Source organism: Sebastes fasciatus, chromosome 11, assembly GCF_043250625.1.
Source record: "Sebastes fasciatus isolate fSebFas1 chromosome 11, fSebFas1.pri, whole genome shotgun sequence".
In the NCBI taxonomy this organism is placed as follows: Eukaryota; Metazoa; Chordata; class Actinopteri; order Perciformes; family Sebastidae; genus Sebastes; species Sebastes fasciatus.
This window is the reverse complement of record NC_133805.1, coordinates 27,273,404-27,289,928: the sequence shown is the minus strand read 5'-3', so window position 1 is coordinate 27,289,928 and position 16,525 is coordinate 27,273,404. Positions and strand designations below refer to the sequence as shown.

At 40.3% G+C, this 16,525-nt stretch overlaps 1 protein-coding gene across 5 annotated transcripts in view; it reads left to right on the top strand.

Moving 5' to 3' along the window:
- piezo2b (piezo-type mechanosensitive ion channel component 2b) overlaps positions 1 to 16,525 on the top strand; it is a 118,529-nt gene that overhangs the window by 90,033 nt on the left and 11,971 nt on the right. For 2 of the 5 annotated variants that reach the window (XM_074651937.1, XM_074651935.1), the window contains 12 exons: positions 1,915 to 2,018; positions 4,884 to 5,004; positions 5,093 to 5,167; positions 5,439 to 5,605; positions 5,717 to 5,910; positions 6,409 to 6,582; positions 7,229 to 7,885; positions 9,391 to 9,649; positions 10,014 to 10,196; positions 12,436 to 12,742; positions 14,318 to 14,450; positions 16,342 to 16,489. In XM_074651937.1, the coding sequence (XP_074508038.1) occupies positions 1,915 to 2,018; positions 4,884 to 5,004; positions 5,093 to 5,167; positions 5,439 to 5,605; positions 5,717 to 5,910; positions 6,409 to 6,582; positions 7,229 to 7,885; positions 9,391 to 9,649; positions 10,014 to 10,196; positions 12,436 to 12,742; positions 14,318 to 14,450; positions 16,342 to 16,489 (2,522 nt within the window). Of the gene's footprint in view, positions 1 to 1,914; positions 2,019 to 3,815; positions 3,915 to 4,883; positions 5,005 to 5,092; positions 5,168 to 5,438; positions 5,606 to 5,716; positions 5,911 to 6,408; positions 6,583 to 7,228; positions 7,886 to 9,390; positions 9,650 to 10,013; positions 10,197 to 12,435; positions 12,743 to 14,317; positions 14,451 to 16,341; positions 16,490 to 16,525 lie in introns of all 5 variants that reach the window. The other 3 variants (XM_074651938.1, XM_074651939.1, XM_074651936.1) reach the window with 3 other exon arrangements.

Genomic DNA, 16,525 nt, shown 5'->3' with positions numbered 1-16,525 from the left:
GGGTGATGGACAGGGGATGTCCAGCGATAGATAAAATGTCAACAGTAGATGTCACATATAAGTGATGTTCATCATCTGAAAGCTGGGAATCTGAAGAAATAATTTGAGATGCAGCTCAGTACTGTGTGTCAAGTTGTTCTTGTCATTAATCAGAAATAAACATGAATTAATTAATTAATTAAAATAAATTGTGAAACTGTATAAGGGTTTAGTATATTATGATAGATGTATGTGATGGCCATTCCTATGCTATATTATGTTTCATAAGTTGTTGCAGCAATTTTTGAGTTGATACCATTGGTTACAAAGATTTGGTGCTAAATTTAACCTTTTATTTTTACTCAAGAATTGATAAAATAATCAATAATCCCTCCAAAATTAAGACATCAAGACCTTGAGGAACAACTTAGAAAAAGCCATGCTGTGATTTGGTTTCAAAATCTTTTGACATTTGGAGATTTCTACAAGAATTGCATTTTTCGGCGATTAAATGGCGAGCACTTCTGTTCTGGAAACTGCTCAGAAACCCCCTTATTGTCAAGCTACCTAGGAAAGCCATCCATCCTCTGAATGCTCTAGGTCTGTAGTTTGTGGCTGTAAAGTTTCATGAGGCTGTGATTATCCTAGAGGTCACCAAAGGTAATTTTATACAGTAAGGTAAAGTTTAAAACAAAAATGGCCTCACTAACATCATCACACATGAATACAGTTGGGCTCATTGGATCCACAAGAGTTTGGATTTATTTGGATATATTTATGTATTTTCATGTTATTACAAGACTGTTTAGGGACCCCAGTATGCAGAAATATTGAAATACACCATTTTACAATAGGCGAAAATAACACATTTGTACTACGTGCAAAAAAACTGAATGGTTTTTGTTTGTTGTTGTAATACTCATTTCGGTACATTTGTAAAACTCACCTGGAAGAAAGCATGAATGCTTTTAATCTAATTTAGAACATGGGATAGTGGTGCACTTCAGCCTCTTGTGGACAAAATAAGTATTACAACAACAAAGACTTTTTCCCTCACCTGTTTCACAGATGAATTTTTTTTTTTTTTTAGGGATTCTTAAAGGAACAGTTTGTAACATTTCAGGGGATCTACCTGCAGAAATGGAATATAATATTCATAACTATGTTTTCTTTAGTGTACAATCACCTGAAGCTAAGAATAGTTGTGTTTTTGTTAGCTTAGAATGAGCCGTTTACATCTACATAGAGAGCAGGTCCTCTTCACGGAGTCCACCATGTTGCTCCATGTTATCCCAGAACAGACAAATCAAACACTGGCTCTAGAGAGAGACTTTTCGTGTTTTTACGTTACCTGAAGGCCACTGTAGTTCTCCTACACGCTTGTGAAACTGCAGTAACGTGAGCCAGAGAGTGCAAAACCGTGGTACCGCCAGCCGCCGTCTGACTTCAGTTGCTCCTAAAGTAGTGTTATTATGGTAAGGATGGCGTCTGAACAAGGTGAACGGCGTTACCATGGTTTCGCACTTTGCGGCTCATGTTACCGCAGTCTTGGAAAGGGAGCAGTGAGCGGAGGGGTACTCAGTTGGTTGCAATTTGCAACCACACTACTAGATGCTGCGAAATCCTACACACTGTATCTTTAAGTGATAAACGCAGGAGAGAAAACTATTTAGATCAGACTTAGGAAATGTATCACCAGAATTTTTTTTTTCTCACTTGCCTCTCAGGGCTTCCGTAACTTACTGTACACTCAGTTAAATGATTAATATGTAGTGAATTAAATAGAATTTAACGGTAAGTGGTTTGATTTTCCTGCATCTTCTTTCAGCAAGGGAACCTTCTCCGAACCTCATTTTAATGTTGTTGAGAAATGATGAATGACTTCAGCCTCTGTTTGACTGAATGTAACTACACTTTACCCTCTGCCCCCTTCAGTGGTTAGAAGTGGAGACTATTACTTGTTTGAAACTGACAGTGAGGAGGAAGACGAGGAGGAGGAGAAAAAAGATGATGAACAGCCAAAGAAGTCTGCGTTTCAGGTGACTTCCAGTAGTGGCTAATTGTTCCATCAGTTTCAGTGTGATTCTGACTCCATCACAGTTATTTAATGGATTGATTACGTTTTTCTTTTATTATTGATTAGGATGTTACATTCAGCTGAGGTAAAGACTAAAGTATGTTTACAGTATTCAATACTGTAAGTAAATATTGGACTTTTTACTCCATTACATTTACTGTATCCAGTGGTGGAAGACGATCCTTTACTTAAGTAAAAGTACCGATACAACAATGTAAAAATACTCCATTACAAGTAAAAGTCCTGCATTTAAAGTCCTACTTAAGTAATTTACAGAAGTATTATCAGTTAAATGTACTTAAAGTATCAAAGTAAAAGTATTGAGTCTGTACTGTAACATGTCAGCAGAATTTTACTGTTGTAGCCGGTCGAGGTGGAGCTACTTTTATCTGCTTTATATACAGTTAGGTAGTTTAGTCCAGGTGTTCCCGACCTAGGGCTCCGGCCCCTCCAAAGGATAACAAAATAAAAGATAAGGGGTCGTGAGCTGATTAATGGGAGAGGAAAGAAATACAAAGTTCTGATACACAAATTTGTATTCTTTTGCAGGACTTTTGTCTAATCTTTCCTTTTTTGTGAAATATTAGATCATTTTATCTATTTGGGCCTCAAACAGTTCTTTATTAAAGTGAGAAGGTTAAAGGGGAAATGTCTCTTTGGTGGAACTGCTAACAACTCATAGACATCTGAAAAGTGACAAGAGGCCCTGACTGTTTAATTTTATAAGTTCATCATGTATTTCCAACACGTTCACACTCCACACTCGTCTTGGTCAGCCGCCCCACGCTTCAAACTATGACGCTCTACGTACCCCTCTAGAATCAGTTTTGCACATGTCAATTTCAACTTGTTACATGCATACAATGTATTTTCAAAATAAACTTCTGTGCTCACAGGAAACCACTTAGTTGGTTACTTGGTTAGGTTTAGTGTTACGTCGTTAAGTAGGCTATGTACGTGACGTACTGTAAGTTAAGTACGTTACGTAACTTAAAATAAGTCAACATTGACTTTTGGTATCACACAGGACATGAACAGCGGTCTCCTGGGTGAAAATTCTGTGTTTTGACCCATCTTGACACATGGGGCCACTGACCAAGCTGCCATATTTCAAGACTTGGGAGTGAGAACGGGCTGTTTTTTGTTTTTTTTAAATGTAATTTTAATCTGAAAAGTAATTTGTTAACTGCAGCTGTCAAATAAATGTAGTGGAGTAAAAAGCAAATTTTAATTTTATTTCCCTCTGAAATGTAGTGAAGTATAATCTAAGAGTAAATGTACTGAGTTACTTTCCACCGCCGACTGTATCCGATGGTTGTAGTTACTAGTGTCATGCAGATTGAAATATTATATGCTAAACATTCAATGAACTAAAAGAACAGGAAGCATTGCTTTTAGAGTTTAAAATACTTCTTGCACAGCATATTGCTAAGACAAACATTTCTTGTGTGAACCTAGCTTTTCAAACTTGTGTAAATTTTACTGTTAATTCTAGTTTTCTTAAATACATTTTAGAATTTGTGACTTTTCATGGATGACGTTTACTTTGTTATATTGCTATTTAGTTTTACGAAGGATTAAAAGTATAAAGGTTGTGAATACTAACATTTAGGAGAATGTGATAACTAATGTTCATTCACCTGCACAGTACCCAAATCGTCTCTTGTTCGCTGTCTCCTAACACATTTAACCTCTGTTGTTTCTAATAATCTGAAATCATTTCCTACTAATCCTCTCCCCCTCTGTTGTCTCTCTGTAGCGAGCTATTGGGAAGTTTATCTCTGCAGTTCTGGCTTTGCCCAAGTCTATCATTAAGCTGCCTAAAACTATACTGCAGTATGTGGTCAAGGCAGGAAAGGTACTCACCACCAGAACTAATTAACTCAGCTTGCTTTCTGTACGAACATCTGCCACTTTAAGTTAAACTGCCAGTAAACTGCCTTTCCAGCTCATGTTTGGTGTTCTGCTTCAGCAGAAATAACCACATAATGAACAGATTCACACACCACTGTGAGAGATGAGTTTATCCACATCACCATCAAATGTGATTTGGCATAAATCATCAAACACAAACTGGAATAGAAATGCTTTTGCATGTTGTTGTCTGGCTGACGAATATACGTCACGTCTGGCTGATTGGCTTGAAGTGGGTTGCATGAACTGACGCTTCGTTCTGACATGGAATTGGTTGTGTTAAGTGTTTCCTGTCTGTTTTTAACTTTTTGTGTGGTGTACTGCTGTGAGTTTAGAGCATGCGTAAGCTATCATGGTCAGTGAACAGTATTAGCAGTTAACGTTTGGGCGTTGCCTCTGATGAAAGACATTTTTTGTGTTTTGGGTTATACTGGTGTTGGTGCATGTTTCAGTGCATTAACAGAAAAAAAAGTAATCCTTGACAATACTGCCATCTCTTTTCTTGTGCACACCATAAAGACTGCAGTATAAAAAGCGTGCTTGTGATAGACATAGATCACGGGGAATATTACAGCAGATCATCTTTGTTGTTTTATTGAAGTTTTGAATGGACTTCTTTTGAAAAAGCTTTCTTGTTGGTGCGTTCAAGGAAGTTATGTAAGAGTCGCCTGCTGAGAAGCATTGTGAGCTATGTTGAAGTGTTATGTTGAAATAATTTTAAAAGTTACGGTTATGTTTTTGAAAGTGGTCTGTAGTAATATAATGCGTACACGGTTTGTAATTGATAGACTAAAACGTGCAAAACCACCTTAAATTGATGTTTAATTCTTGTTTCTGTTGCTCTTGCATAGTCAGTGACTCCTCTTCTTCACATCCTTTCATCGATACTAAACTTCTTCTCTCTGCTCTCCAGTTTCTGTATCACGCCTGGATCACAGATCCCAAAGCTGCCCTGAGAGCACGAGGCAAAGAGAAACGCAAATTTTGGAAAAAATATACCAAAGGAGTTAGACGCAGAAAAAGCAAGAAAGATGGTAAGCAAGTTCCAGAGACAAAACAAAACTCACATGAAGCAATGAATTTCACTTCCGACTATAATGAGATGTCTTTACTGTACTCCAGCAGGTCATGTGACCGTAGATGTTGGTGAGCCCTCCGATGGGCAAGAAAAAGATGAGGACAAGTCTAGTGGTCCAGGTTGGTTTCTCCTCAAGAAAATAGTTTTAGGAAATTTTGAAAGAAAAGATGGACTTGGAGTCTTAACCTGCTCTAAGACTGGACTAGAGATATTAAATTAGGAATATAATCACAAAGAACCTTCATACAATGTTGATCATTATTGTATGTTTGTTTTATTGTCTTTCTTTGGCTGTGACTATTTCCCGCTGACATAAGGAGCCACCAATTTGCAAGTTCTTTAGTGCAGCCTAAAAGGTTTAACTAATGTGAGTGTTTTGTGTCGTGGCAGACAACATCATCAAGCGAGTGTTCAACATCATAAAGTTCACCTGGGTGCTCTTCCAGACGACGGTGGACAGCTTCACCAGGTGGATGAATGACATGTGCAGGGAGTACATCGACATCTCCACGGTGCTGCGTATAGAGCGCTGCATGCTGACCAGAGAGGTCAAAAAGGTGCGTATTTAAATTGGGATTTGTCTTGTTTTTTTAACAATTTATAATTGAAGTACTTTAGTGTGATGATGAAGAGAACCGGTAAATGATTAACTCATCTCCTCCTTCCAGGGCAACGTGCCGTCCAGAGATAGCATCCACGTCTACTACCAGAAGGCCATGAGGCTCAACATGTCCAGGCAGGCCAGTATGGATCAGCTAAGTGAGGACGAGTCAGGCTCGGGCTCCACCAGGGTCCGAAGAAGGCGAAGAGGCTACCCCATGGAGAGCCAGGACTCCACAGCCTCCAGAGACAGCATATCCAGGTACACAGAACCGGGACATTGTTTCTAGAATGAGATGTTGCGGTTGATTTTTTTAAAAAGTCATTGTCAAAGTTGTGAGCTCCGCAAACAATATTCCATTCACCTCCATTATATTGGACACAAAAATCTCCGAGACAGATATCTCAAACCCTTGACCAATAAAACCAAAACTCTCTGCATGGCTAGTTACCCAGAGAGGTAATTAAGTTTTTGCCATTTGGGTGAACCAACCCTTTAAGGCAGCCATTGATAGCAGTGAGGTTGTTCAGTAACATCACATTGAGTCATTTCATCCTCATTCTTTGCTGCATCTCATGTTAATGATCATGTGACGGAAGTAAACAAGATCATAGTCCTGCTCATTTTTAATGTTAAGTTTGGTTTAAATGCTTTTATTGCACAATATATGGGGAATCCCCTGTCTTTATGACCTAACATAGATCCATCTCATCCGTCTCATCACTAATCATTCCATATGTCACTCTCACCATCTCTCAGTGCCTTCACCGAGGCTACCACACTGTTTTCTCGCCAATCCACCCTGGAGGACCTGGATGGAATGCCAGAGTGCGTTCTCAAAACCAGCGAGCGCGCCAGGCCCAAACTGGTTAAGATGATTGGCCTGGACGTGTCCAATTCATCCATGGACAGCGGCAGCAGCTTTGTGTCCAGGTGCCTGGCCTCTGCATCACTCATATAACCACCTGTGTTACTTCTCATTGTCACTGACATGAAGAAGATCATTGCATCTCCTGACTCCTGTTTTATCAGAATATCTCTCCAGATCCTTTTTTTGTTGTTGATTTTACACTTCAGCTGAACCATTGCATGTCTTTTCTATAACCCTTTTGTTCATTACATCCTGTCAAAAACCCAAAGATAACCAGAAAAAATATTTTTTATTTTGAAATACACCCAATAACCTTGATATGGAAAGCAATTGTATCGCTTCTGGTCTGTTCTTCCCGATGTGTGTGTGTATGAGCTGCTGGCGCGGCTGAGCCAGCAGCTCACACACACACACACACATGCATTTTGCATGTTGAGAGCTGTGTGGAGACAATAGAAATGCTCCCAATCTCGCATTCAGCACCTTTTAATAGATATTGTTTGGTACATTATAAGAATGCATATCGGCACACCTGGCACCTACTGAGGAAGGCAAGTGAGCAGATCATTTAAAAATAAAAATCTGTATAAGTCTGTATAAATTAGGAAACTGATTCTATTTCAGACATCCAGTGTTTTTAATTTCCATGTGAATAGATAGGAGTGAGCGCAGATTGACACAATCCCTGCTGTTGTTGTCCCCCTGCAGTGAAGCGACCCAGTGCGTCACGCTCTACTCCAGACAGGGCACCACAGACACCATAGAAGAAGTGGAGGATGAGCAGGATCAAGGAGAAGACAAGCAGCGGCAAGTTCTCTGGGAATCCCAACAGCTAGACGAGAGTGAGGAGGCCGAGGGCGGTGGCTGGAGTGATGGAGAACCCAGGGAGAAAGAGGAGGAGGCGGAGGAGATGGAGGGTGAGGACCAAGAGAGACTGGAAGGTGAGGAGGGAGTAGAGGTACCAGAGGACCAGGAGAGAGAAGAGGCTCCCTGGGACTCCTTTGGCCCAGATGAGGGCCCCTCCCTCAGGCTGGAGGAGACAGAGTCTGCCCCTTCTGCCCTGGAGAAGGACTTCATTGAGAGTGAGGACGGGGGAGGACATCAGGACTTCATGCAGACAGAGGGGCGAGCAGGGCTCTCCTACACCCCTGATACAGATGCTTCCAAAGCGTCTGACGCTGACGTTCCTCCCAGCTACAGCAAAGCCGTCAGCTTCGACCGTCTGGAAGTTAGCGATGACGAGAGTGACCGGGATAGGAGGAGGGGCATGGCTATGACCTCTGACAGCCGCTCAGACAGCAGGTCAGACATCATGTTGCCCTCTATGACCACTGACCTGACTGCCAGCGAACTGCTGCTCAACAAGTAAGTCCAAAAACAACTGATACCTGTTTAGCATGAAGCCTCACAGTTATTTGTCTCAGACTCTTTGCTGCATATTCATCTAATTTAAATAAATAGCTCCTAGTTCATCCTTAAAGTTGTATGTTTGTGTAGTTTACAGAGTATTTCCTGAAATATTTCTGTATTACAGAGTCTCGAAAACTGTCAGTGTTTTCATTGAATGCTTTATGCTGTTGGAACTGGTATCTTAAAATTTCAAATGGTCTTAGCTACACCATACATGTACACTGGGGTTGTAGCCTCTTGCACTGCAGCTTTAAAATTTCACTACAGTACCTAGATTGTATTATAATAAAATAAACTGCTGCACATCCCACAACAACAACAAAGATAACTGCAATATGATCCAGACTTTCAGGTCCTATTCCCTAAGCCAGTCTGTGATTGAGGAGCACTTGTGAAACTGATTATGGGACAACAGGCCCCTGGGCACAGACATGTTAAAGACCCATCACCCCTCATACATCGGAACAAGACGCCCAGACTGAAAGAATTATTTTGGATCTCTTTGTAGTTGTTTTGCATCTCTTTGTGGTCATTTTGGGCTTCTTTGTGGTCATTTTGCAAGTCTTTGTGGTTGTTTTGCATCTCTTTGTGGTCGTATTGTGTCTCTTTGTGGTCGTTTTGCATCTCTTTGTGGTCGTTTTGTGTCTCTTTCTGGTTGTTTTACATCTATTTGTGGTCATTTTGTGCTTCTTTGTGGTCGTTTTGCTTCTCTTTGTGGTTGTTTTGCATCTCTTTGTGGTCGTATTGTGTCTCTTTGTGGTCGTTTTGCATCTCTTTGTGGTTGTTTTGCATCTATTTTTGGTAATTTTGTGTCTCTTTGTGGTTGTTTTGCATCTATTTTTGGTAATTTTGTGTCTCTTTGTGGTCGTTTTGCGTCTCTTTGTGGTCGTTTTGCATCTCTTTGTGGTCGTTTTGCATCTCTTTGCGGTCGTTTTGCATCTCTGTGGTCATTTTGCGTCTCGTTGTGGTCGTTTTGTTTCTCTTTGTGGTTATTGTGTGTCTCTTTGTGGTTGTTTTGTGTCTCTTTGTTGTCATTTTGTGTCTCTTTGTAGTCATTTTGCATCTATTTGTCGTCGTTTTGTGTCTCTTTGTGGTCATTTTGCATCTCTTGGTTGTTGTTTTGCATCTCTTTGTAGATATTTTGCATCTTTTTGAAGTCATTTTGCGTCTTTTTGCTTTTTTATTTGTGTTCATATGGTTGTTTATATCTCTTTGTGTGTTTCAGTGTCATTTTGCAAGTGAAGCCCACAGGCCCCCTGATATCTTAAACCCCTCGGCCGTTCAGTAATCCATCCATGCTCGCAGGCATTTTTGTGACTCAAGAATAATCTGCAAGTTTAGAATAATGCAAAGCGACAGAACAAGACAATTATAAACCCAGTTGTTCTTGTTTCTGTAATATTTTAGAATCAGAAAAATAATCAAACACCAAATCAACCCATCTCTTTGTGTCTGTCCAGGATGTTTTATGATGAGGAGCTGGATCAGTCAGAGAGATTCTACCAAAAACAGCCTCTGATCCTCCAGCTCTGCTACGCCCTCTACAACATGCTGGTGGCTCACTCAGAGATGGTGTGCTTCCTGGTCATCATCATCAACCACATGGTATCTGCCTCCTGTATCACCCTGGTCCTTCCCACCACCATCTTCCTCTGGGCCATGCTGTCAGTGCCCCGGCCCAGCAAGCGATATTGGATGACTGCCATCATATATACTGAGGTACAGTTCAATACGAAGATGTCCAAAACATCAACTGATCAATCACATCTGCAGGTGGTATCATTTTGTCAACCATTAGATTATGTTGTTGGCTATCCTTCAAGATGTAAGTTTTGTATTAGTGTTGGTGACGTTATGGTGGTATCTCATTTTGTGATCTCATTTTAACAATGATAATGTTGGTAAGAAGGGCAGTTTGTTATAGTTTTCTTGCTAGCAGCCATAATAATCTTCAAAAGGTATGTGTCGCTTTTACTGAGACCTTTAGGAACATTTCCCAGGTACAAAAAGGTAAAAGATAAATCAGAATTCCTTTTGACTAATCCTGACAGCTTCCCTGACACACATTTTGTTTTCCCTACAGGTCACCATCGTCTTCAAATACCTCTTCCAGTTTGGCTTCTGGGAACACAACCAAAACAGAAATATCCATAAATCTCAACCATATCACCCTGCCAACATCATTGGAGTGGAGAAGAAGGACGGTTACGTCCTCTACGACCTGCTCCAGTTACTGGCTCTCTTCTTCCACAGATCCATTCTGAAGGTTCCTGCAAATGTTGCTTTTAATACCATGAACATGAACCCTATAGTCTATCTTGAGTAAATCTTCACATACAAGTCTAACTGAAAGTTCCATACTTACATCATCAAGATGAATAGATAACCACTGTGGATTTTGTGAGAGTATGTGGAGGACTCTGCAATGCTAGCATCTTTTTTATGGCTGTTAGGCCGGCTAATAAAACACGTTTCTGATGTTGTGATAGATTTAGCAAGAGAGTCGGATAATAATGAATGGGAAGCCGGTGTCAAAAGAATGAATGGGAGCCCAAAACACCGGCTAAATACTCGTATTGTCTCTTCAAAGGCAATGCCATAGACTGTACGTCTTTTAAATGATACTTCCACAGAGATGAACATGTTCGTGAATGGTGTGATCCCTGTCTGTCATACCAGTTAGATCATCACTGAATAAGTCCTGAAAAAAATCTCTTGAAAAGAGTGGGAACCCTGCATTTACTAAAAACCAAGCTGTTTTATTTATTTAGCCTTTTATAAAAATGAAACTAGATATTTTAGACCAGTTTTTAAAGATTTACCTCTTCAGTAGAAACAAATGAGTGCCACAGACCAGTCGGGGAAGTCGGAAAGTGTTGTGAAATGGACTCACACATTGTTGGTTTTTGTTTTTTCATGCAATTTGTTCTCAAGAAAAATCTAGAATATTCTCAGCTTTATCCATTGAACACAATCAGGCTGTCAGTGCTTCCCATAGATATAATTGTTCTATAAAGGCTATATATTGTTCCCCATCCCTTTAAAGGACCAGTGTGCAAAATTTTGGGGGATGTATTAGCAGAAATATATAGAGTATAATATTCATAACTATGTTTTATTTATGTATAGTCACCTGAAACTTAGAATCGTTGTGTTTTCGTTAGCTTAGAATGAGCCATTTATATCTACATAGGGAGCGGGTCCTCTTCACGGAGTCCGCCATGGTGCTCCAACAAAACACCGGCTCCAGAGAGAGCCTTTCACTTTTTTACGTTACCTGAAGGCCACCATAGTTCTCCGACACGCTTGTGAAACTGCGGTAACGTGAGCCGCAGAGTGCAAAACCGTGGTATTGTCAGCCGCCGTGTGACGTCTGTTGCTCCTAAAGTAATGTTATTATGGTAAGGATGGCCTCTGAGCGAGGCGGGCGGCGTTACCACGGTTTTGGAAGGGGAGGAGTGAGCAGAGCTATTATGGTAAGGATGGCCTCTGCACTCTGCGGCTCATGTTACCGCAGTCTTGGAAAGGGAGGAGTGAGCAGAGGGCTACTCAGTTGGTTGCAATCTGCAACCACACCACTAGATGTCGCCAAATCCTACACACTGTACCTTTAAGTGATGGGGGACAACATTCACAGTACTTTTTTGTGCAAAAATATACAGTACCTTGAGCTGATATTCAGTATCTTGAAATATGTGATACCATAAAATTACTATAATTCTGTGTCATGTACGTGCATTCTGGACACATCGAAAAATGAAATCGCTAATGAAATGTTTTTTAAGTGGTTATATCTATTCATTACACGGCTTTTTGTTAAATACTCGATTCTGATCACGGCGTCCACGGTCTGTTATTTCTTTATTGGAGATGTTGCTGGGGACGCAGTTCTGATGTCAGACTCTGGCGGACCGTTTTTGTGTCAAATTATGAATTTTAGCAAGATCCCTCTGCTTTGCGTCGGGATGCCACATCCCCCTGTCAGGGTTTATTTCACAACAATGACCGGCTTTGATGTACATTAACCCCTTATTTAATTGTAGGGAAACTGCAACACATTACTGCCTTAATGATTAATAATGAATTAATTTATAGACAACAGAAAACCACAAGGAAAATGTGTAAAATTTGCAAAGAAAATTATATTTCTGATTGATTATGTATCTGTGGTCAAAGAGGAACCCCTGAAAGGCTATAAAAGGCCAGTATTGACCCAATTTAGATGTGTGTGTCCCTCCTGCGAAGAGATTTAATCTTGGTACATTAGAGCATTTCTCTTCATCGGTTTCTCTGCAGTTTTCCTGCTCAACAAATGAAAGAATATATGTAGAGTGCACTGTTAGCCCTTTATGGGAAAAAACACTGTGACTGTAATAGTTTGGGATGTGCTGTGAAATGTTTGAATGCAACTGCACTCCCTGTATCAGACTCTCAGTTAATCTGGGCATATAATATGATATGGTCTTTACAAATCCCTGCATTTTCCCTCCTCTTTCCATTTCCAGTGCCACGGTCTTTGGGACGACGACGACACCAAAGACAAGAGAGAGCCCTCTCGTCAGAGTGAGTCAGAGGACGAGGAAAAAGACAAGGCAGAGAGTGAGAAGGGGTCTGAACACGCCTCCTCGCTGATGAGTGAGGGGAGAGGCTCCACTCACACCTTGAGATCCATAAACTTTGGGACCTCCATTGATTCAGGACATGTCCAGGTGCACTTCCCGCAACAGCAGACCTACCAGCGTCGCAAGAGCTCCAGTGGCGGCTCACACATTTCTCACCGGTCTCTCCACTCTTCTGCAAGGTCCAAGAGAGGTGAGGATCTTTTTCTATTGTCTATTAACTGGTTCCCAACCTCTTTCCTTAAGATACCCCTTTTCTATCATTGAGTAAGCTGACGACCCCCTGACTGAGGGACATATTTCATTGATGTTACATATTATATATATTACATTAAAAAATAACAATAACAGTACAGAACAACTGATGAACTGTATAATTAACCCAAATAGAGAACGCAATAACTGCAGGAAGTTTGTGCAAAACGAGCGATTTGAATGAATTTTGAGCAGATTATTTCCTGTGAATCCTGCATCAGAGATGAGTTTTCCTGTTATTTTTAGGAACTTTTAATACAATTATTTGTCTGTATTATGTTTTTGTTTTGTTTATTTTTAATAGGACTGTCAATCGATTAAAATATTTATTCGCGATTAATCACATGATTGTCCATAGTCCATTCTTTATCTGTTCAAAATGTACCTTAAAGGGAGATTTGTCAAGTATTTAATACTCTTATCAACATGGGAGTGGGCAAATATGCTGCTTTATGCAAACATATGTATGTATTTTTTTTTTGGGAAATCAATTAACAACACAAAACAATGACAAATATTGTCCAGAAACCCTCACAGGTACTACATTTAGCATAAAAAAATATGCTCAAATCATAACATGGCAAACTCAAGCCCAACAGGCAACAACAGCTGTCAGTGTTTCAGTGTGCTGACTTGACTATGACTTGCCCCAAAACTGCATGTGATTATTATAAAGTGGTCATGTCTGTGAAGGGGGGACTCGTGGGTACCCATAGAACCGATTTTCACATACCTTGAGGTCAGAGGTCAAAGGACCCCTTTGAAAATGGCCATGCCAGTTTTTTCCTCGCCAAAATTTGGCGTAAGTTGGAGCTTTATTTAACCTCCTTCACGACAAACTAGTATGACATGGTTGGTACTAATGGATTCTTTAGGTTTTCTAGTTTCATATGATGCCAGTATCTTAACTCGAGCTTTAAAACTGAGTCTGTTACAACCTCTGAAAGATCGATTGCGTTAATGTGTTAAAGAAATTAGTAGTGTTAAAATGAACTTGCGTCAACGTGTTATTATCGCAAAAACTTTGACAGCCCTATTAAATAACAATTTCATTTAGTTTTCTTCACAGAAATGATTGAAATGCTGAAATATAGGCCAACTGTATATTTTTAAAAAAGACTGTTGTTACACCCCTTAAAATCAAGAAGGCCTCGCGACCCCCTGTGAAGCTTTGGCGACCCCTAGTGGGGGTCGGGACCCCCAGGTTGGGAACCAGTGAACTACACAAGTGGTTCAAAACATGAGACTGAATGTAGGAAAGTCAACAAGTAAAGCTCTTCCCTTAAAAATAGCCCTGAGAGTAATGTCTTTTTGTAGCAAGCTCAATTATCATCATAACAACAATAATAAATAGAAGGAATCCTCTCAGATTGTGTGACAAAAAACATGTCTTGTGGTCTTTAGTCTTTACCTTTAGATTAAGTCTTTGTGTTTTCTTTATCTCAGGCTGTATGAGTGACTCAACGCCTCGTCATGCTTCATTTACAGCTCAAAATGTAAATTGTTTCCACAGGAAGTACTGCTTCCCACAACAGCAGCCACAAGGACGGCAGCGAGGCCAGCGTCCGCCAGAAGACCCGCAAACAGATGATCATGGAGAAGCTGAGGGAGCAGCTCCTCAAAGGAAAAGCTTTCATCATAAAACGGTACAATGAAGCATAGCTGCTTCATAAAAGTTGTATTTTTTTGTCTCCACCCCATGGCTGCTCACTGACCGACAGTCGTGACTGTGATTATACAAGAAAGTGTGTAACTTTATGAGGGCAGTGATGAGAACTGTGCTCAGCGAGTATTCTAGATGAATAATGGAAAAATTATATCGGTGAAAGAGCAGCTGAAAACCTTTCAAAGGTCTAAATTTAGACCTTTAATTACAGCATTCCCGTTAGGCCAGTCAGTGTAATTTTTGTAAGTGCTGCAAAAGACGATCAAAACATGTTATTGTTCTAGATTTAATCACGATGGAACAAGTGGTTTCTGACATATTACGTTGAGAACAGTAAACATCGAGAAGATACTTCAGCTGTTTATATTTTCTCTCAAAATAAGACAGACAACTCACAAGTATTTCTTTTACCTTTTTAAAGTTGTCCGGGCTAAGATAAGCCGCAATAACAATGTGTTACAGGCAAACAAGATCAGACAAACTATGCAATAAAAACCTAATGAACAGAAATGCTAAAACAATCTTAATGGTGCCTTAAAACAACCCAAAGGCTGTTGTGAACCATACAAATAACAAAGACCAATACAAAACAGCAACTTAAAGCTGCAGTTGGTAACATTGAGCAAATATGATAAAAAAGTTATTTTTACAAAAATGGTCACTATATCCTGACAGTAGTACATTAGACAGATAATCTGTGGAAACAATCATGTTCCTCTGCCTCCTCCTAGTGCTCCTAATGGCATTTTATTTCTACTGTGCCAGAACACAAACAACCAATCGGAGCCGAGCAGTCTCTGGGCAGCTATTAATCACTACTCACGAAACTCGCAAACTCTGATTAAACGGTCAAACTAGGCAGCGCTGATCAAATATGAATCAATATTCTGTAACTGTAATGACGCCTCAGATGTTTTCAGAAACATCTTGTAGTGTACTGTTTAGCTGTAAAATGAGAAAGGTTGTCACCCAGCCGCCATATTTAAACCAGTTGAGCCAAAACCAAGCACCGCCCACCGGCTGGAGCAAACGTTCTCATTTTAAATTTTTTTTTTTTTTTTCATCATTACCTCAAAATATCATCAGCCAGAAGAGAGAGGTCTCAGTTTCTGCTGCAATGACTTGAATTCACAGAGGGACCAAATTTTAGATCAACTGCAGAAATGTTCCAGCTGGAGCGACCATCATAATCCGACCCGCCAGATGTTTTTTTACACAGAACAATCTGAGAAGCCGTCATTGGAAACTGTTTGGAAAAGGGCAGACACTTTCAATAGATACTAGGCAGGTGATTGGATGAACCATCTGTCAGTCAAACTCAAAGCCAGTCGGGAGAAGAACAAAAAACATCTTTTCCAACAAGAAAAGCCTTCAGTGCCGTTCTTTGCTCTTCTTTCAATGAAGAAATACTCTCCAGTTCTGATAGAACTGATGCTATTGCAGCATCTGTTGTTGTTTAGAACAGCCAAAAGTTGCTTCTCCATGTTGCCTCACACACTTAAGCCACGCCCATAGCTGCCAGTAGCTGCTCACAGGCTGCTGATTGGTCCGTAGTCTGGCTTGCCGGACACAAATGCATTACTTGAAGCCTGACAAGATGGATTTTCGTGCGAGTTGTCATCCCGCAATTCTCACGTGATCTTGTGACATTGCGAGAATCCAGTTGCTGTGCAATGTTAGGACCAGCATACTGCACTTAAAAACTCTTTAAACCAGTTCAGAGCAGACTTTAGGAACCTGAATGAGTCCTGTGAATGAAGAGCATAGCTGTTGACAGATTTTATTGTTTGACTGTTTATCTGTTTAACCTGGACCATTTTCACCTGTTTCTTTGCTCAAAAGAAAAAAATTTCTTTTGATTTTCTTTGTAGGTTCATGGAGATCTACCTTCCTATGCGTCAGTTCTTCTATAACTTGATCCACCCAGAGTACAGCGCGGTCACAGACGTCTATGTGCTGATGTTCCTCGCTGACACAGTCGACTTCATCATCATCGTGTTTGGATTCTGGGCGTTCGGTGTAAGTTTTAAAATAACATTTAAATCCATAAACAAA